The sequence below is a fragment of the Alexandromys fortis genome, unplaced genomic scaffold (assembly GCF_014885135.2).
Source record: "Alexandromys fortis isolate MF-2015 unplaced genomic scaffold, M_Fortis_MF-2015_v1.1 scaffold_31, whole genome shotgun sequence".
In the NCBI taxonomy this organism is placed as follows: Eukaryota; Metazoa; Chordata; class Mammalia; order Rodentia; family Cricetidae; genus Alexandromys; species Alexandromys fortis.
Window position 1 is genome coordinate 7,190,840 of NW_026067974.1, and position 22,243 is coordinate 7,213,082.

General features: G+C 40.7%; 1 protein-coding gene across 1 annotated transcript in view; it reads right to left on the reverse strand.

The window, feature by feature from the left end:
* The window catches only part of Kat7 (lysine acetyltransferase 7), a 36,099-nt gene extending 16,656 nt beyond the window's left edge, over positions 1–19,443 (reverse strand). Inside the window, exons 1-6 of the mRNA XM_050156598.1 lie at positions 18,950–19,443; positions 14,630–14,777; positions 11,817–11,993; positions 8,798–9,037; positions 4,448–4,530; positions 1,387–1,476 (exon numbers count right to left, since the gene is read on the reverse strand). Coding sequence (XP_050012555.1) covers positions 1,387–1,476; positions 4,448–4,530; positions 8,798–9,037; positions 11,817–11,993; positions 14,630–14,777; positions 18,950–18,964 — 753 coding nt within the window. The 5' untranslated portion in view covers positions 18,965–19,443. The remainder of the gene's footprint in view (positions 1–1,386; positions 1,477–4,447; positions 4,531–8,797; positions 9,038–11,816; positions 11,994–14,629; positions 14,778–18,949) is intronic.
* Positions 19,444–22,243: the final 2,800 nt, after the last annotated feature.

Below are 22,243 nucleotides of genomic sequence, written 5' to 3' on the forward strand. Positions count from 1 at the left end.
AAAAAAAAAAAAAAACAACTGCCAGGAACAGCACCACCACACAGTTAATAATATGTTAATTTTATAATCCTAAATCGGTAGATTCTTTTACCATTCAAACCAATGTTCTTACTGCCCTTTCAGGAATGCAAATTTATTTTAATTAATATGAGTGAAGAGTGAAGTCACGAAGGAGGCAGGAGCATCATGATTCATGTTTATATTCCCAGCAGAAGCAGAATGATTGCTGTAAGTTCCAGGCCAGTCTGGTCTACATAGCCAGTTCCAGGCCAATAAGGGCTATATATCAAAATTCCTATCAAAAAACTAAAATAAGATGGAACTCTCTACCAAAATAAAAATAAAGATCATTTTAACTGTACAAATTATGATTTTAAGTACTATTACTTAGTGTTCCAACAATAATAGCATTAAAAAAAAACACAGCAAAAATAAAACCTATGACAGAATCAAAAAGGATAAGGATGAGTTACAGACTGCTTTTGCCTGCCAAGCACTGAGGTCAGATATCATATACGTTAGATGACTACCCTGACAGGTGGGTACTATTCTATATGCTGGCCTGCCTAGGACAACACAGCTAATGAGAGCATCAGAGTCTTTCTTTCCACTGTGACTCATTTACAATCCAGCTGCAGAAACAGATAGTTAGATGACAGCTGTGACTAATACTTTACAAAGGCTCACATTTGGAAGAAAGTATTAGAAGAATACAGAGAAAGAGTTACTAATTGCAGAAGAAGGTCTTAGAAGAATTCTTACAAGAGCTAAGACTTGCTTGAAGCCTTGAAGGATATATATGTAATCTCTTCGTGGTAATGAAACAGAGTTCTCAGAAAGATCAAAGTCCTTTAGGAAGAAGCAAGGAATTAAGCACAGTCTATGTGGCCTGAATGTTCAGAGTGGGAGATTAGGACAAAACAAGGATGCTTTCTGAAAATCACAGAAAAACAGAAGTAAAACTGGCACAACTGACAAAATGAGGAATACTGAGGAAATGCCACTGGTGGTGTTGAAAATATGCCAGCAAAGTCAAAGGTGTTTGGAAGCCAACCACAATGGTTTAAAATAAGGATGCGAAATAAGGAAATGGAAATGCAATGTAACCTTTCAAATAACCACAAATTTGTATACTATTACTACTGTTACTATTATTATAAATAGCTTGAGTCCTCCACTTATGAGAAAAACGTTATATGCTTTATGAAAAATTACTAGTTGAAAGCCAAACATGATTTCAAGTTGATGTCTGAAAGACCAGTGATTTTGATGTGCCATGGGAAACAAGAGGCATGAATTTGCCTATAAAGACAGTTATGGGGCAAAGGAGATCCGAAAACACAGACCTCAAACTGTGGCTGGCCAGAGCTTTCACAAGGCCCATACCTGGTGCCTGGTTGCATGCCTGTTGTTGTCATCTTGCCTGTGGGACAGCATCCTTTCTTCTATCTGCTTATCCCGGCTCTGTGCTCTCACCTGCAACCATCAACAATGTCAATAAATTCACCTGCTTCTAAGACTACATATACTTAAAGCATAAGAATTTGTGATAATCCCTTGTATTTGCACTACTCTTTTAAAGTAAAGTACTCTTATTATTATTTCTATTTCTATCAGAAAGATGTGAGACAAGGCTCACACAGTGCTTTCTCAGCCACTAGATATCAAAGAAGAGAAATGATCAAAGCTAAATGTTGTAAAGTTGAGACTTTCAGTAGGAATGATGGCTCTGGCCTGAAATTCTTCCACTATGCTGATAGGAAACTGTGAAGAAGTACAAGAAAGTGAGCAAGTATGAAGAAAACATCAGAAAAATCTGGGTTCAGGATGGGCACAGTGACATTTGCCCATAGTCTTAGCAAACAGGCTGAGACAGCTTAGAGGACTTTAAGACCAGCCTATGCAGCATAAGGAGACTAGATCCTGCTTCAAGGACTAAGAAAGGATTGGGGGTGGGGGAGCTTAAAGGAAAGGAAAGAGGGAAAAACCTGAATTCAAGTCTCCAAGCAAACACAACTCTGTAGACAACAGACCCCAGGGAAATCCTGTTAGCTCTCATTAATTTCAGTTTCACCCTTTGGGAACGGACACCTCATATCTACCTGCCTACTGGGTTAATCACTTAGCAGCCTCAAAGAAGACTACCAATATTTCTCACATCTGCTCCATTCCACTGCTCTCCAATATCAACAAATGGTACCATCTCAACAACTGACTGATTCAAAACTTGGATGCAATCCTTCATTTCTTTTTCTCCTATCTCTACTAAACCCAACTCCTACTAGCTTGCTCCCCTTCAAGACACATCCTGACTCCAATCTGTTCTTAGAATTTTACCAACACCACAATAGTCAAAGCTACTACTTACTGCAAGAACTTCTAAGATAGCTTCCAATCTATCTATCCTGTCTCATCTCTTTCTTCTCCAGCCATTCTCCACAATGGTTGTTTCAATGACTACCTCTTCTCTGCAGAACCCTCCAAATGTTTCTACTGTCATCAGAATAAAAATGTAATCCTTGTGCTAAGGCCTACAGGCCTTATGATCTCAATCCTGCTTCTTCATTTCCTATCATGCTCCAGTCACACAACCTTCTTTCAAGCCCAACAGTCTATCTCCAGCTCATAGGCCTTCTTAGCTATCACCACTCCTCTAACACCAACCATGTTCTAGAATGCATACCAATCTCAGAGAGGGCTTCCTTGACCTCCTCTAGTAAAAACAGTACGCTACTCCCACCTTGGTGTTTTTCATGGTGTTTATCATGGCATAAACTTATTAATTCACAATTCCCCCCCATGAGAATGCAAACTCCTTGATCACCGTGGTTTTTTTTTTTTATTTTATCTTACTCAACTGAATCCTTTGTTATCCATAAAAGGTATATGCAGCCACACAAAAAAGACAATAAAAAAGGTTTGCTGGAAAATGCAAGAGCAATCATGTATATGCAGGCTGTTTAAAATTTAAGAGCTTTCATCAGGGAAGTGGCTCAATAACGGCACATCTGCCTAGCATGTACAAAGGCTCTGACTCTAGTGCCCTCCTCCAAGCACACAGTCCAGCAGTAAAAAGATGATGCCCATCGTATCTCCCTGTACAGGACACACAGGAAAAATTTACAACAGAAACCTTTTCCTTTATTTAGGATTTTCTTCCCTGGTCTAAAATGTTCCTCAAATTTCTAAAATAAACTGCTTAAGGTACTTGGTAAATATTGCTGCATGCCATGTTCTTCAAAGTTATGCTTCAGGTAGACTGATGTAAAACAAAGCACTATCAGATTGCTGTATTAAAGATAAGCAGTAGAGGAGCATCACGAAAAACACCATCACAGTTATTTTCAGAGAAAAGTGTTTGGTCAGCACCTGAGTTGGGTGCTGACACCACCATGCTTGCTCTCAGCCAGCTGAAGGAAGACAGTGGGAAGATAAGCAAAGCCAAGACAGAAGCTGTCTCATACAGACAGATTTGGAATGAAAATAAAGAGCAGGGTCTTTGACAACATGAAAAATACATGTTAGCATTTCAAGTTTTACTTGGTGAAAATTTAAACATGTGAAGAAACGCTTTCCCAACTCCACCCCAAGACCTTGTAAATATGAACAAGTTCCTGAAGCAAAAAGAACAGGAAATTGAATTCTTTTCCAAATGAGACCTGTTCACACAGGCATAAACCTGTGACCCAGGCCTTGTGAGCAAAGGAACAACAACAAAACAGCAACTAACACTTCTGTGTAGTCAAAGTCCTCAGCTTGGAGAACTTGTCCAAAGACTACCCGAGCCCTCTATTTAATTACTATTGCAATTCTTGCTTCCCCATAATTAGCATGATCCACCCTGGGAGCAGAAACCCACGCAGGAATGAACAAAAAAGGACCTTAGGCTGGAGTCTCAAACACATCAACCCCAAGTCCCAAAGATTATTTAGGAACTGTGTTTTTGAAGAATGTAAAAGAACTAGCCAAGAATAGATTGTGACTGATAGGAACAGATAGGAATAGTATTCTGAAGAATGAACAGAAGAATAAACATTCCAAAATGGCTGAAAAAGCAAAACAACTTCACGGATTTGTTAAAGCCTGAGGTGGAACAATGGGATCAACTAGCTATGCAAATTCTGCTTGAGTAGAAAAGATTTGTCCCTGGCAGATTATGAAGTCAGTTACCAAGGAAATGAATGTGCTAGAGGTGAAATTCCCAATATTCTAAAGGTAAATCTCTCTATTAATTCTTCCCTAACACTCATTACACATGATATATTCTTTTATTTGTCCATGTAGCTAGTTTTTGTTTAAAAAAAATTTTTTTTCATTGCTTCCTCCACTGACATGAAAGAACAAAACCTTGTCCCCTTGTTGCTGCTGTACCCCGAGTGCTTAGCAAAGTGTGGGTCAAGTAGCAAGCATTCTAGAGCACGCCCTGAAGAAAGGAGCACACAGTTACCTTGCATTCGTCAGCTGAGAGGTTATGATAGAGCGGGCATCCTGAGATGGAGAAATGTCTCTCGTGTTTTCCTGTAAGATGTCCTGTTAAAGGAGGGAAAACTTAATTTCCAGGAAGAACATGCACACTTAGGAAGAGATTTTTCTTGACAATAATCTGTTATTTTACTGTCCTGTTTTAATAAATAAATGTTACCAAGAGGAAGTGCTGTGAAGATCATGACTTGTACCTGGTGGTGCACACCTTTAATCCCAGCATTCAGGAGGCAGAGGCAGTTCAGATCTGAGTTTGGGGCCATCCTGGTCTATTGAGTGAGTTCTAGGACAGCCAGGGCTATACAGAGAAACCTGTCTCAAAAAACAAAACAAACGAACAAAACCTTTCTTAAATTAATCCAGTCTAATGAATTTAAAAGAAGTAAACTAATTCTTTCTACTATGCAAAACTAACCTACCTTCATTAACTCCTTTTGAATAATCAAAAGAAAATGACCACTTTTACAATATGAAAACATATTCTGATAATCTTGAATAAGATTCAATATACTTTTTTTGAAGAATGAATATTTAAAGATTTTAATTTCTATAACCAAACTCTAAGTTAATAGGGCAATTTGCATAAGGTCTTCTTGGGGAAAACATCAGGGATGACACAGGAAGTTTGTTCTAACTACAGGGCAGTCTTCCTGTCTGTCTTCTTTCTTTCTTTTTTAACACTGATGAATGAGAATGGGACCCAGGGTCTAAGCCATGCACTCTATCACAGAGTCTTATTTCTACTCATGTTTCTATTTTCAGATAGGTTTGTTTTGTTCTTGGGTTTTTTTTTTTTTTTTTTTTTTTTTGAGACAGGATTTCACTGTGTACCCTTGGCTGTCCTGAAACTCTTTCCACAGACTGGGCTGGCCACGATCCCACAGAGATCCCCCTGCCTCTGCCTCCTGAGTGCTGGAAGTAAAGATTGTGTATCACTACCATCTAGCTACACAGGTGCTATTATTATTGTTATTATTATTAATGTGTGTGTTGAAGAGAAACAACTTTTGGAAATTGGTTCTTACCTTCCACCTTGTTTTTTGTTTTGCTTATAATTTATTAAAACAATATTATAAAGAGCCTGCATACAAAAAAATCATACAGGGAATAACCAATGACTTTCTGTACAGTTAGGATAGCCAATCTGAAGCTGTGGAGTTTCACAACGGATTTCACACTTTCACTATTAAATATATGCACTTCTCTTTGACCAACAAACCAAAAACAACCCATGAGAGTTAAAACTGGAAAATTAGCTTCATATCCTCTTTCATGACTTAAGTGTCCATTACTTGCACTCAGTCCTTCACTTAATAAGTACCCTTTCTTGTTGTCCATGCTATTTTGTGCCCATATGTACATTTGTCTACATGTGTTAAAAGTGGTATTTGTCTCTACATTCCACCTTGTTGAGGCGGGATCTTTCTTGTTTGGGTGCTGTGTATCAGTACTCCTAGCTCTCCAGCTTCCACTAATTCTACATCTGCCTCCTATCTCAGGGTAGTAAGGGTGCTGGGCTTAACAGATTCACTTTATGAGGGTTCCGTTGTCAGGCTTGCTTGTATAGCAAGCACTTTTACCCCTTAAGCAATTTCTGTCTGTGCGTCTGTCTCTGTCTCTGTCTCTCTCTGTTTTTAGACAGGTCTAACTATGTAGCTCAAGCTTGTAACTAAGCCCTCAAGCTTGGCAACATGAGTTCGATCCCTGGACCCCACAAAAAGGTGAAGGAGAGAACAGCCTTCAAAAATATGATCTCTGTCCTCCACACCCATGCTATGACAAGTGTAGCCTACATACATAAATAATAAACTTTTAAAATACAGAAAACTGAACATTATTTCTTTGCTATACATCTCTTCTAAGAGAATTGTAAAACACCAATGATTCAAAGAGCAGAGACAATGCTAATAAGATAAAAGATTAACTAGTCAAGCTAAACGCAAGCCTACAAAACTCCTCACCCTTTTAAGAACATCCAGTATACTCATCTAGCTGCCACAGGTGTGTATCTGGCTCATGCATCTGCACACACACTGCACAATTTTCTTTCAAAAAGCTCACCATTCTTTCAAAATAAAAAACTGTAATTTTGGGCTTAAGGAGACATTGGGATTTTAAAAATTATATAGCAGGGAGGTGGGGTTGAATACAGGAGGAGTTGGGGAAAAAGATATAAACGAAATATACAGCATGAAATTCTTAAAAATAAATAAATAAAAAACAAGACCAAAAAACCATAGCATAATCCATAGAGTAAGTTTTGAAGGGTTATAATAATCCAACTACAAAGGAATGGTATTTATGACACTCAGGTTGTCAGTTCGCTGGGACTGTACTTTACCAAGGCACGGTGGAACATGTCTGTAATGCTATCACTTGGAAGGCTGAAACAATTTCTCTAGGGGCTGGAGAGTAACTCAGAAATTTCGAGTACTTGTTGCTCTTCCAGAGGACCCAGGTTTTAATCCAAGGACCCATAACCACCTTTAACTCCAGTTTGGATCCCATAACCTTTTTAGACTTCTTTGGGTACCAGACACAAATGTGGTATACATACATACACACAGGCAAAACATTCATACACATAAAATAAATCTCAAAACAACAAAAAAATTCTTTAAAAAAAATTTTAAAAGAGGATTTCTATAAACTTGAGGTCAGCGTAGGCTACACAGTGACTATCAGGCCAAACAGGGTTACATACCAAGAACCTATCTCAAAAGAATGAAGATGAGAGGAAAAGATTATAACTTTAGAGAGACACATACTGTCTAATGTTTCAGTAAACAATGGACCTCTAAGAACAAAAATAGCAGACCACACAAATAAGGGTTCCATGATATTACAGTGGGGCTGAAAAGTTCCTATTAGTTCGTGATTTTGCAGTTGCTGCAATGTGTAAAGTGGGATGCACAACTCATGTAGTTGTGGGCACACTAATATAAACAAATCTATTAAGCTGATCATAGCACATACAACTAATTCTATGTAGCATATAATGACTGACAATATAAGCACCTAGGTTGTTGGTTTAGGGCATTATACTTTTCATTTTCTTATTGATTTAGAAATAGTCTCATTAGACAGCCTAGACCAGCCATGAACTCAGCCACCTTCTACCTTGGTCTTCTGAGTGCCGAGATTTAAGGCACCTGCCGCCATACCCCGCTCATCCTTATTTCAGTGCAGTCCTGTTAAATAAAAGTTCCTAGTAAAGCAGCATCCAAGTTCCACTAGCAACCATCACATACATTTTGAGTTTACTGAGTCTCTAAACTGCACCATGTTCTCATGTTTCACTTACCGCAAGTTGCTTTGTTCACTGGGATATAGAAATAATAGGCTGTGCTATATACAAACACACACACACACACCCAACAGCCTAATTGTACAGTAGGCTATATCATCTAAGCTTGTCAAAGTATATGCTCTCAAAACATATCCTTGCCATTAAGCAACATGAAGCCATTTCTTAGACAGAAAAAACACAGCATGTAAAGTGCAGCGCCACTACTTCGAAAGCTTGCTTTCAGAGACTGAATGTTTTACAAACTGAAGGTTGTGGCAGTTCTATTTAACAAGTCTACTGACACCAGTTTCCCAACTGCTTTTAATCACTAGTATCGTCAAAGCATGTCTAAAAAGTATCTACCTTTAAAAAACACACAACACTGCTGGCACCCTTCATGACCACAGTATAAGCATAAAGATAAATCCATACTAAAAGGTGCTTTATCCATCAACCAGCACCTTCCAACTTCAGGCAAAGGCTCACTCACAACAGCTACATCTCAGCTCACTCACGCAGCACAAATAAGCTTCAAATCACTTAAGCGATTCCCTAAAAGTTAAAAGTTTTGAGAAAACAAAACACTTATCAGAGAAGTTTTTCCCATTTAGACTAGCTGAATACACAAAGCTTAGAAATTAAAAACTCTTGGTCATAAAGGTCAGGTCTCATGCATATGTTCTCATCGTTTCCATAGCGGCTGTGGCCATGCATCCATTATTAGGCACTATCTTATACTGCATCAGACCTCAGAAGCATAAACCATGTGCTGCATGATGAGGTGTTTCAAGAGAACTTGTTTTCCATATTTGTTTCTGCTGAGGAAAGGAAGGACTTTTTCACAGGGAAAAGCATGCAGTGAACAGTTCATAGTCATATTTCCCTACATCTGATATTATGCACAGACAATAGGCCAAGAACAGTTCTCATCTATGACTGCTCTAAGTATACAACCACTGAAGGGTCTGAAAAGCTAGATCACAATGGAATCCTTGTATCACAGTCATGAAGCTGGGGCACACTCACCTAGAGAGTTGCAGCCTGGCGTAGGACATTTCATATTGAAATTGTAGCTTTCGTGAAATCGACGGCGCTTGGGACGGTGAGAGAGATCACTGCCTGAGTCCTTCAGGGACATGTCCTTGGCAATGCTCTCATCATGAGACACATTGGGACTAGAGATGTCGATGTCAGACTCAGAAGAAGGTGCATTTCCAGTTGGAGTTCTAGGAGGTGACTCATCATGATCAGCTGTGTTTTTAGTTTCTAAAGAAAAAGCAATTGGTAAAACTGGTGAATGGGTCTATTTACTTGAAGATTCATTAGATTGAAGTTTATAGACTTTGCAGCTCTTTTTCTACAGCTTTTTAAAAAAACATGGTGTCAAGTAGCCCAAACTCTATAGGTAGTATCCTCCTTCCTCCAGTTCTCTAGTTCTGAGCTTATAGGCATGTACCAGCACACCTAGCTTTATGCAGTGGTAGGCCCAGCAGGGCCTCATACATGTTATGCCAGCAGTCTATACATGAGCTACATCTATATAGCCCTCCAAGATCTTAACCAGTAATTTTTATCTACTTATCTGCTATAAGACACTGAAACCATCACTTTGATGTAACTGTAAATTCTGGCTGAATGTAAATTTGGGGTTTTCCTACTACATGTTACTCTTTTATGTTTCTCCTAAGCTTTTAATCCAGGGTAATCAAAAACTGAATATAAAGTTTTCAAAAGCACCCAAATATCACAAAACTGTGTTCTCACCATCCCAAGTGTTGTTTAGCAATAAAACTTAAAAACTTTTTACTGTCATTTTAAAAATTCACCAAAAGGTATTAGGTTCTTTACTGGAACAAATAGTTACTAAATAATCAACCCATTTTCCTTTCTAGCGATACACAAGACAGAAAATAAATAAGCTGGGTGTGGTAGTACATTCCTTTAATACCAACACTCAGAAGGCAAAAGCAGGCATTCTCTATGATGAGTTCAAGGCCAGCCTGGACTACGTAGCAAGGAAAGCTACTTAGAAAGACCCTGTCTCAAAACCAACCCCCCCAAAAAAGGAATGAAATTGACTTAAAATTTTTCATATTTATTTTATGTGTATGAATGTTTTGTCTGCATGTATGTGTGCATACTCAATGTGCCTGAAGTTACTGGGGTCTCATAATCTTGGAATTCACACATTTTCTTTCTTTTTTTTTCTTAAAAACAAAACAACAGACTTTATTTATCCCTGGTTGGTCTGGAACTTTCTATGTACCGCAGGTGGCCTTAAACAAAAAGATCTACCTGTCTCTACCTCCTAAACACTTATATGAAAGATACTATACTCTTTAAAGATCTCATTTTTAATTATGTATATGTGGACAAAATGTAGATACTGGCAGAGGCCAGAACAGGGCATCAGATCTCCTAGAGTTGGAGTTACAGGCAGTTATGAGCTACCAGACATATGTGCTGGGAACCTAACTCAGGTCCTCTCTCTACAAGAGCAGTGTCCTGTGTGATTTCATGCTTTTAATTCCAGCACTCGGGAGCTCTCTGTGAGCTTGAGGCCAGCCTGGTCTATGCAATGCCATCCCAGGACAGCCAAGGATATGTAGAATCCTGCCCCCCACCATGCAAAAAAAAAAAAAAAAAAAAAAAAAAAAAAAAAAAAAAGAGCTCTTAACCACTGAGCCATCTGTCTGGCCACAGAAACTGTACACTCTTGTTTGTTGAGATAGAGTTTCTCTGTGTAACAGCCCTAGTTGTCCTGGAACTAGCTCTATAGAGGTGATAGACCAGGCTGGCCTTGAACTCAGAAATCCATCTGCCTCTGCCTCCCGAGTACTTGAATTTGTACCCACACCAACACACCTAGCCAACTGAACACTCTTAAATCAAGGATTACAAGCCAGATACCTACAGGGCTGGACATAATCAAATAATCTCATTGTCTCCAAAGGTGACAGCTACAATTCAGCTCCAGCTAATAAATTACTGTGGATAAATAGCCACCAGTATTTCCAAATCTTCCCTGTTTTAAAAATTAACTATTGATCTGTGAGTTCAAAGCCAGCCTGACCTAGATAATAAGTTCCAGGATAGCCAGCTCTACATAGAGATCCTGTCTCAAACCAAACCAAACAAAAATAATTAGACAACCAAAAAATAAAGTACTGGGGCTGGAGAGATGACTCACTGGTTAAAGAGCATTAGCTGTTCTCCCAGAGGACCTGGGTTTCATTACAGCACCCACACAGGAGTTCACAGTTTTAACTCTCATCCCAGGAAATCTTATGCCCTCTTCTGGCTCCTTGGGTACTAGGCACAAACATGGCTCAAAGACTTATATGCAGACCAAACACATAAAATATTAATAAAAATTTAAAAATAAGTACAAATTTTTATATGAAAATCTTTGTACTTCCAAGTATTACCAAATAGAGTTAAACCATTTGAATTTGTGCAAACCAACCAACCATGTTGCCTGGTAACCAACCAGTAGCCTGTAAGATCTACTCTAACACCTCTCTCTAAGGCTCTTGAGTCACTTGGGTCACAACCAAATAATTACCACTATCTATCACCAAAGATCTCTTCTAGTCAACAGTCTGGAGGAAAATGGACTAGTAATCACAGAGCTAGTAAAATCTGGGCCATGCCTTCTTCATGTTGAGGCTCAGAAGGCCCCACCTCCTTTTCCCCCATTACACATCCAATCTAATACACTCTAGCTGCTTGGACATTAACACTCTAGCAATCAAAACAGACTGTGTAAGACAGTAAGAAATCAAATAAATTGAGCATGGTGGCATACATCTGCAGCCCCAGCACTCTGGAGGTTGAAGCAGGAGGATCATAATTTTGAGGCTACCTACTGTGAACCCCATTTCATAAACCACAAACAAAGCTGCAAAGCCCAAACAAACAAACAAACTCAGATAAATAGTGTTTGCTTACCTAAACTCTGACAGTATCTCTCTGCAGAGTCAAAGCCTTAAGAGAAAACTGACCAGATCCTTTGTACACCAACAAGTCATACACATCCACTTACCTCTATCTGAAAAATCAACCACCTGTTCCGTTTCAGAGCCAGATGAGCGAGTCTGCCGAAGAGGGTACTTTTTTGGAGTCACTGGGGTGGGCTGCTGCTGACTACGGGTCACTCTTCTGGTAGAATATGCGGGCTCCTCAGCACCAAAAGATGGCAAATTTCGAACAGGGCTAGAATCTGATCCGGGTTTTAAAGGGTCATAAAATAAAGGAAAAAAGAAGAAAACCATTTTATTCCCATCCACACAATTAATAAGAATGCAGTTCCTTTTCTTCCTTATTTCACAAACCCAACAAGTCCTTAGACTATACTGATCTCACTAAATGACACATGACAGGAATTTAGCTTAGGTGTAATAATTTCATAAGAGCAGAACATGAAAATTTAGGCCCTGTAGTGAAGACTGAACTCTATTCGGATTCCACTCCACACAGCAACCATGTGTGGCATCTTGGGCAAGTTAATTCTCCAAGTTTACTTCTTTATCCATGAAAAAGAAAAATACTTACCTTAGTTGGGGGGGAGGACACACTAGCTGCGTATTTCTCAATATTATGAGGAGAGTTCTTTACCAGTATTAACTGTACCACCTGTTTCCTTCCTTGCTACAGCCCATCATAACACAGATGCCCTAAAGCTAACAGAATAATACATACTATATTGGGTGCTTACTTAGTCTAATTGTCCTTACATTTTTATGTGAAATTATAATGTATTCGAAAAGTACAAAAATTTTTAAGACAAACCTAGTGACATAAGTATTGTATTTGGGATTCTGAGGCAGAATGATAGTAACTTACAGGCCAGCCTGGAATACCTAAGGATAAATTGGCTCAAAACAATCAAATGAAATTTATCTTTTTTAAGTTTTGGATTTTTTAAAAATTTTATTTATTTATTTATTTGTTTGTTTGTTTTTCAAGATAGGGTTTCTCTGTATAACAGTCCTAGCTGTCCTGGAACAAGCTCTTGTAGACCAGGCTGGCCTCGAACTCACAGGGATTCACAGGCCTCCCAAATGCTGGGATTAAAGGCATGTGCCACCATGACCCAGCTCTCTTTAGCTTTCTGAGCNTTATTTATTTGTTTGTTTGTTTTTCAAGATAGGGTTTCTCTGTATAACAGTCCTAGCTGTCCTGGAACAAGCTCTTGTAGACCAGGCTGGACTAAAACTCACAAAGATCAACCTGTCTCTGCCTCCCAAAGTGCTGGGACTAAATGCGTGTATCACCACCACCTGGTGCTTTATTTTTGTGTGTATGAGTATTGAATTCCCTGGATTTACTTGGCACCACTAGGTGGGTGCTGGGAGCTGAACCTAGGTACTCTGAAAAGCAACTAAGTGCTCTTAACTGCTGAGCCTTCACTTCAGTCCCTTAAGTTGTTCCCATAGAGAAACCTATTCTAAAGCCTTTATAGACCTTCATATCTCCAATAAGAAAAGAAACTCAAAGTTAAAACTATAGAATGTTATAAACAAACACATACTATAACAATGTGTGAAATATAAGTTGAGTTTCTCTAGCTGTCCAGAGAGATGTTTGTACACAGGTCCCCAAATTCATATACTTTTTGGGGCTCTTTTCACAAGGCTGTCTATATTTCACATTAGGGAAGGCAGTCTTACCCTGTGCTGATGCTCAAGAGTTGTATAGTTCCATGGCCAGGAAATAAAATAACTGCAGAGGACACCCCCCCCAGCTGTTTTGAGTATCCATTGCCTTTAGAACATAGCTAATTACAGTTTCTAAGAACCCTTAGGATTTTCTGCATATATGGTTCCCTCTGCCTAAAACATTTTTCTCATCTTTCAATCTGTAAACTCCTATTAGACTGCTACCAGATAACAATGTGGGTGCCCCACCTCTGGGCTTCCACAGGATTCTTTAACAAATCACATTTATTTGTGTGTGCACAAACACACACATAAACATCCATGTAACTGTATCTATCTACCTATCTATTGATCTATCTTATATAGATAATACATACATAAATATACTTTTTGCCTTTTTTTTTTTTTTTTTTTGGTGGGTGGGAGGGTGATCCAGAGTCTCAGTATATAGCTCTGGTTAGTCTTGAACTATATAGACCAGAATGGCCTTGAATTCAGAGCTCTGCAAGCATGCCTCTGCTTCCAAGTATTGGGGGTTGAGGCATGTGCTACCATACCCACCCCCATATTTTAATTTTTCCATTTACTCTATCATCACAGACTGATAGTCACTTTCGTGTTTTAGCTAAACCTCTCTTCCACACTGAACAAATTTGGTGGGGCAAAGGCTACCCACCAAAAGAGCCCAAACGGGCGGCTAAGTACACTAAAGAGCCTTCCAACTTCCTTTCAAACACAAGACTTTTGTTCTTTTACTACCAAAGCAAAATTCTGGGTATTTACTCATACACTGTTGTATCTATCAAATGTGACTCTACATTCTATAATTAAACATTCTTTTAGAAGCACTAAGCCTCACTAATACATGAAATACGCATCTTAAGGCCCTAAGCCATTTTACAAAGAGCTAAAATAACATTCCCATTTTACCATTTTATGACTGATAATACCATAAAGTCTTTAAAAAATGACTCAAGAAACCTGTGTCTCATATTTATGCAAGCCACAGCCTATACACAGGACATAGTATCTGTCAGAAACATTCTGATGATCTAGTATCTCTGTATTTGCCTTACACTTTGACACAGTCTATCTACACCAAGCCAAAGGACCAGTATCCCTATGAACTAGCACAATAAAATGATACCAATCTGTCCAGTGTGAGGAACAGTGAGGAAAAAAAAATAATGACTTTTACCTTGAGAACTCTGGCTTAGCCTGGCTGAAGAGCGAGTGACTCGGGCAGAACGTCGTGATGTACCATCACTCTCTGAACTGTCTGTGTGCTCGAGATCTGTAGAAAAATCGGAATCTTCGGTTCCATCTGAACTACTGCCTGCATTTCTCTGTAATACCATAGATCCAGACATTAGCATGAAAGCATTTACTGCGGGATTCTATTAGCACTGGAAGCAAAATGAACTGTGAAGCTGAAGTACCAAGTTCCAATGTAAGAAAGTACAATTTCCCCTTCCTGCTCAGAGGAACTGTCCTTCATTTCAGACATTTTAGTGGAACAACCTACAAATAAGTAAGACACCTATGCTAAACAAACTTGGAAAAAGAAGTAATTCTTAATGTATTATCACTAATTCTGAAACAATTCAGACTGAATCATTAGACCTCTCATAAGAGATCAACAAATTAGAAATAAAAGCACCTAATCTAACAACAAAACACCAAAATCAAATGGTCTGGATAGCAAAACCATGTCAGAAAAGAAAAGAAAAGAAAAGAAAAGAAAAGAAAAGAAAAGAAAAGAAAAGAAAAGAAAAGAAAAAGCAGAGCATACAGCTCAGACTGTATACGCCAGAGTTCAATTCCCAGCAGCTACATGGTGGCTCACAAACTGCCTGTAACTCCAGCTCCAGGGAAACCACTGGCCTCTCGCCTCCGGGGGAATACATACATACACATAGTTAGAACAATATAACTAAATCATTTTTTTAAAAAAGTCCAAGACAATGAATAAAATGTTAATGCTAGGCCCCATTTAACTTCAGGGTAAATTTTGTTCAAACTCTCCATCAAGAAAAATCACACATTGCTGGGCAAAGTGGTGCATGCCTTTAATCCCAGTAAAAGTAGGAAAATCTATGTGAGTTCCAGGCCAGCCTGATCTATCTAAGTGAGTTCCAGAACATCTAAAGTGACATACAGAAAGACCCTGACCCCAAAACAAAACAACACATTAAAAAATACATCATTTTAAAATATGGTCTTGGGGTAGGAAAAATGGTTCACTGTTTAAGAACATATGCTACTTTTTTGAGGAGGCCCTGGGTTTGATTCCCAACACCCACATAGTGACTCACAACTGCCTATAACTTCAGTTCTAGGAGCTTCAACAAGTTCATTTGGCTTCTACAGGTACCTACCTACATATATGTGGTAAATCTATAAACATTCAAGTACATATACACACATACATTATACACAAAAAAAATCTTAAAAAAAAACCACATCAAACAAACATGGTCTATAACTCTAATCTCAAAAATTAAGAAAAAAGACACAAATTATTTTGAGTCACCTGTCCTTGAAGTTTCTATACATGGGTGTTATAAGTGCTGGAAAAGGAATTTATACTAAAGACTCATAGGTAGTCAAACCAGGTTTTAAAAAGAAATTACAGAACATACAGATAGACAGAACACTGTATACTTAATAAATAAATCTTTAAAAAAAAGAAATTACATTTTTTAAAGACTTATTTATTATGTATACAGTATTCTGTCTACATATATGCCTGCATGCCAGAAGGACACCAAATCTCATTACAAATGGTTGTGAGCCACCATGTGGGCACTGGGAACTGAACTCAGGACCGCTGGAAGAACAGCCAGTGGTCTTAACTACTGAGCCATCTCTCCAGCCCCCATTTATTTTATTCTATAGGTATGACAGCTTTGTCTGCATGTCTGTCTATCACATGCATGTCCTTAGAGGTCAAAGGACGTTGTCAAACCCCCTGAAACCGGAGTCATTAATGGCTATGAGCAACAGAACCCAGGCCCTCTGTAAAAGCAACAAAAGCTCTGGACCACTGAGCCCTCTTTCCAGTCCCATATGTCAGGTTTTTAAAAAGTCACCTCACATCCTAGTCATAATCGTCAGCTAGCCTCCAGTGGAGTGATTAGCCATGAAGATTACTTTTATCATTAAACTGAAGACTTTTGAGTAAAAAAAAAAAAATGATTACTTTTATCATTTAAGCACTTACACTATGCCCCTTTCTAAGCCAGAAATACAAGAAAATTTGCTGAAATCACTTCAAAACCTCAAACTTAAGCCCTAATATTTTTGGCAGGGCAGGGAGTAGGATGCACTGGGACTAAACTTGGAGCTTCAAGGCACTAACCATGTATCACTGAGCTCACCCTAGCTCTAGGTCAAATTCATTATTCAAAGAATAAGCTGCCAAGTATGTTTGGAATTAAAAATCCTTTAGATTTTTGGGGGTGGGAGGGTTTCGAGACAGGGTTTTTCTGAGTAACAGCCCTAGCTGTCCTGAAACTAGCTCTGTAGACCAGGTCACACACAGAGATCCACCTGGTTTAACAACACTACACAGTAAGTCTTTAGATTTTTTAGAAAGAACACATATGTCCTACAAATAACCCCCTCATTAAACACATTAATATTTTTAATGCAAATATAACTGTAGTACTACACTGAATAAGATATATAAAAAAATTAAGTAGCCTAAGGATAATTTAGGACAGATCTGCCATCAGACAAGATACTAACATATTTGTTGTTGTTGAGATAGGATCTTGCTATATTGCTTAGGCTAGCCTCAACCTTCAGAATACTAGGACTATAGGTGTGTACTACTACACCAGCAAGAGCTTACAGTTTCTTGTGTGTGTGTGTGTGTGTGTGTGTGTGAGAGAGAGAGAGAGAGAGAGAGAGAGAGAGAGAGAGAGATCTCTTAGCCTGCAGGGTGTACCTCAAACCACAGAGATCCACCTCCCAAGTGCTGAGATTAAAGGGTATTACTGCCATAATACCCAGTAAGAATTTACATTTTCCAGGACTCTAGTTATTTGGAAAATGCTAAAAGGAGACCAGACCTCTTCCAATGTACCAATATGCATGTCTCTTGTATTTGGTCATAAACACAACTTGTCAACTCAGTCATTTTAAAAGACATTAATGTGCCGGGCGATGGTGGCTCACGCCTTTAATCCCAGCACTCGGGAGGCAGAGGCAGGCGGATCTCTGTGAGTTCGAGACCAGCCTGGTCTACAGNGACAGGGTTTCTCTGTGGTTTTGGAGCCTGTCCTGGAACTAGCTCTTGTAGACCAGGCTGGTCTACAAGATCCTCCTGCCTCTGCCTCCCGAGTGCTGGGATTAAAGGCGTGCGCCACCACCGCCCCGCCACCCCCACTTTCTGAATTCCTAGTGACTAGCATGTGGCAAGAGGTCAGCGAACATCTGCGGAACTGCTTTACATTTGTTCTGCAGTTCCAGCTTGCCTGCGCTTGACAAGTGGCCTGGATGTAGGTCAGCTGTCCTTCCTATATTCAGTTGTAGAATGCAATGAGCAGGGTCGGGGCTGGAGAGCCGGCTTTAGAATGTCAGCATAAAAGCCTCAATACAGATTCCCCAGCGTGCATGAGCCTAGAACACTACCACTGGGGAGACAAGACAGGTGGGTCCTGAGAGCCTGCTGCAAGCCAGAAAACCTAGCTTCTGGCTCAGTAAAGCAAGCCATACAGGAAGATGTCCTGCTCAGGCATACACCGTCATTCGCCCGCACCCGCACACTCAAGAGCACGCACCACACACGATCATATATTTCCTGTATGATTTCAAAATTCAAAAAAACCCTTCTAACTCTATCAAGTCTTGCGTTGATATTTTTCCAAAATGTACTTTCCAGGCAATGTCGAACTGAGTCAGGGAAAGACGGCGTCTGCGACGCAACAGGCCTGCGAGGTACCCCTTGGGAGTGGGCGCTGGTTTTGTTTGTTGTGCTCCCCACCTGGAGGGCAAAGTGGGCTCTCCAAAACGCGTCTTGGCGCCTATCGCCATCTCTATCCGGAAGGACGGAGCCTCGGGCGACCCAATCCGGGCCTTGCTAAACCGCACCCGCCACAAGAACAGACTGCGACGCCGAGCCAATGAGGGAAAGAGCGAGCATCCGCCACAGCCAGTCGCAGAGCACCGAGGCCAGACCCAGACGCCGCCCACGCACGCGGGGAGGTGACCGTTGAGCCCAAATAGGCGGCGTCACCACCCAATCAATATCCTTCCAGACGCTTCGGCAACCAATTAACAAGAAGAACGCCTCCGACCCAGGCAAGCAGAGGGCGGGAATAGCTACAAGCATAGGCCGAGGCCAGGGTCGGGCCCACATTTTTCTCTCTGGTACCGAGAGGCGACAGGGTGCTTAGGCCGGGTTCGGGGGAGCGGGAAGTTGGAAGCCGACCGCGGCGAGGCGTGGCCAGCTGCGTCACGTTACTCAAACCGCCTCGCCTTAGAAACCCGCCATCCCTCTGCCATTTCTCACCTTCCTTCGCGGCATTGCCGGCGGCTGCAGCCCGACGGTTCCGATTCGGGCGGCGGCAGCAGCAGCAGCAGGAACGGTGGCTCCGGCGGGCTCCGTGGCGGCCTCTGTAGCAGTCCCAAACCCTGCGGACGATCCCAAGTGCCTCCTGCCTCTCAGCGTCTGGAGCCTTCTGCGCAGGCGCCGCGGGCTGAAGCGCTTTTTCCTTCACTTCCGGCTGAGGCTCGCGTCACCTGACGATTAAGCCAGAGAGGATACTGGGAAAGTTTGCAACTTGTAGAGAGGCCAGTGAGCGCCATTTTGGAGTTGGGCAGGAAAGCACCCCGATAGTGAAGCCTTGGACCAGCCATTTTTAGTTAGGTGTGTGGCAACCTTTGTGGGATTAGGTAGCCATGATTGTTTGGGGCAGACGTCTGACAGTTGAAGTTGACCGTTTTCATCTTTACCTTGGGCGAAATCTCCCTTCCTGAGTCGTTTGATTTCTGCCGTGGAGGAAGGAAAACCCCAGAATCCATCAGGTTGTCGAGCTTTAACACTTTTGTCTCCTAGTCGATCAAAGGTCGTTTCCGTTTCTCGGAGTTGGGAAGAATTATTTTGTCTACGGGACTGTTCTGAGACCTATTCTGTGTTCCGGAGTAGGGTCAATGAGGGCTTGAATAAAGGATTGGCAGGGTTCTGTCGGCCTCCGAGTTCCCTGTCTGGTAGAGGAGACATTGCCCTTGCATTAAGAAAACAGCAAGTAAGTTACGTTCATGTTCCAGGATGTTACGGAGCTCTTCTCCGAACTCCCTGGCGCCAAAGAATTCCCAGTTTAGCCCTGCGGTGAAACGCCCTCGACTTAGCAGTATTCTGCTGTGGCTTGCAAGCTTTGGGTGGCTGGAGAGGGGCCGAGGAGGTGTGTGAACACGAGGGTGCTGGGTGCTGTACCAAAGTCGGAGAAGCCTTGAACGCCATTCAGCCCATGTGACCTCTGTAGCCTAAAAAGCAGGAGCCAAGACTTGGGAATGAGAAGTAGAGAAAGAAGTATTTTTAAAGACACTGGAGCCCCTCGAAAGGAGTAGGTATTTAAAAATAATAAAAGGACATAGGAAAGAACTTAAGGCTGGAAGAAGAGCCATAAGAAAAGCCTGGAACCGGGCGTGTAGGTCATGCTTTTTGAGGCAGGCAAATCTCTGAGTTCAAGGCAACCCTGGGCTACACAAGCCAGACCCTGTCTCAAAAAAAGAAAAGGCAGGAAAGTGGTTAGTAGGCCTTGAAGTTTTAACCTCAGGGAACCAAGGCCAGGAGTGGGATCAAAGCAAGCCCAGTTACTGACTTAGGATTCTGGTTTCAAATGTGTTTGAGTGTGTGTGTGTGTATGTGTGTGTGTGTATATACAGGCCTGACTGAGTGAATGCTGTGTTTGAATGTGTGTGTGTGTGTGTGTGTGTACAGGCCTGACTGAGTGAATGCTGTTTGTGTGTGCGTGTGTACAGGCCTGACTGAGTGCTCAGAGAACAACTTCTGTGGAGTAGGTTCTCTCTTTCCGCCTTTATGGGGTCTCAGGGTCAAACTCAGGCCACCAGGCTTGTTGAGCAAAGCAAGTGCCTTTATCCAGCGAACCCTTTCACAGGCCCCTATCAGAATTTCAATCTGAGACCAGCTAAGCTCTAGAGAAAGCCTTAAAGAACAGGATACAAACACCTGATTGATATGCTAAACAGAGAACTCTCTAGAGTTAAAAGTTCCAGACCCTTAGCCCACAAGCCTTGGGGATAGTTTGAGCCATTGTTGACACAGGCGGCATTTAGTATTTCATTTTTAGTATTTAGCATAAATACCTTTGAATAATCCATGTGAATTGAACTGCACATAAAAACCTACTTAAAAATGGCTCACATTTTTCCCTCTGTAGGATTTTAGCGCTCATGCCTTTGGTTCTGTGGCATTACTGATTTTTTACACTTACAGATGTTTTCCTGGGGTTACTCTGGAATGTTCTAACTCCCTAACAATATTTAAATGATATAATTTTTAAGATAGCTGTAGTGACACACATCTGTAATCCCAGTACCTGGAGGAGGAGGCATGAGATTCAGTTTAAGGTTATCAGCTACTTGGTTGTAGCATGATTATAGCCTAGGCTATTGGAGACACTATCAAAAAACAACACTCCCTCCTTCCAAAAAAGAAGAGAAATTTATGTATTATTTTATTTTGTATTTCAGTTTTTCTATACCAACCTTTCCAGAGAACCCGGTCCATGTTCAATCCACAGTGAACATCACTACTCAATCAGATTATTCTTAGCATTTACATCATTACAGGTTTTCAACGTTTTTGTTAGTATACAGTCTTGTTTAGACATGGTTCTTATCTTTTGAAAATGTACTCGACCTGGGCGGTGATGACGCAGGCCTTTAATCCCAGCACTCAGGAGGTAGAGGCAGACAGATCTATATGAGTTCGAGGCCAACCTGGTCTACAGAGCGAATTCCAGGACAGGCTCTAAAGCTACACAGAGAAAGTCTGTCTCAAAAAACAAACAACAACAACAAAAACCAGAAAAGAAAAATAAGAAAATAAGAATGGAAAAGATGAAAAACTAACACTACTAGGATAGAAATATGATCATATAACAAAAATAATGTGTTCTTGAGATGAGAGTGGGATGTTTAGGGAAAGTAGAATTTTAAAGGCATTTTCTTTTGCATTCGTTCTCATTCTCTCTCTTCTCCTTCTCTCTCCCCTTCTCCCTTTCTCACTGTCTTTGCCTCTACCTCTCTCCCCAATTATTTTCTTCCTGATTTTCTTAACCTTATTATTTTTTCCACTCTCTCCAATTGTAATCTTTACTCTGAGAGTTATTGTCATTATGATACAAACAAGAACTGTTGGTTTCAAATCCTTCACCCAGATTTCTCTGCTTCTCCTCATCTGGCAGGCCACCTAAGCACTCACCACTGTTTTGCCTGTCAGTGTTCCTTAGATTGAGTTTTCCTGCCTGGATGAATCTTCCAACCCCCCAGAATTGCTTTCCTTTCTTCAGAAAGTCTTCCCTGACTTACTGTTCTGGTGGTAGAGCACGGTGACATACACTTAGCAGTGACGACTGTATATTCTCTTAAAGTTCGGTGGATACTCTGCTCCCCACTCCATTTCGCAGCCTAGAGGAACATGGTTCCCATCCTCTCATTCATTGGCTTTACTAGCATGGAGTATCAGGCTTGAATCAGCTCAGTCATTTTTTCTCTCTGTGTTGCTCTTGGACAAGTTTTTAAGTTGATCCGAGTTTTCTCATCTTGAAGTGGCTGTGCT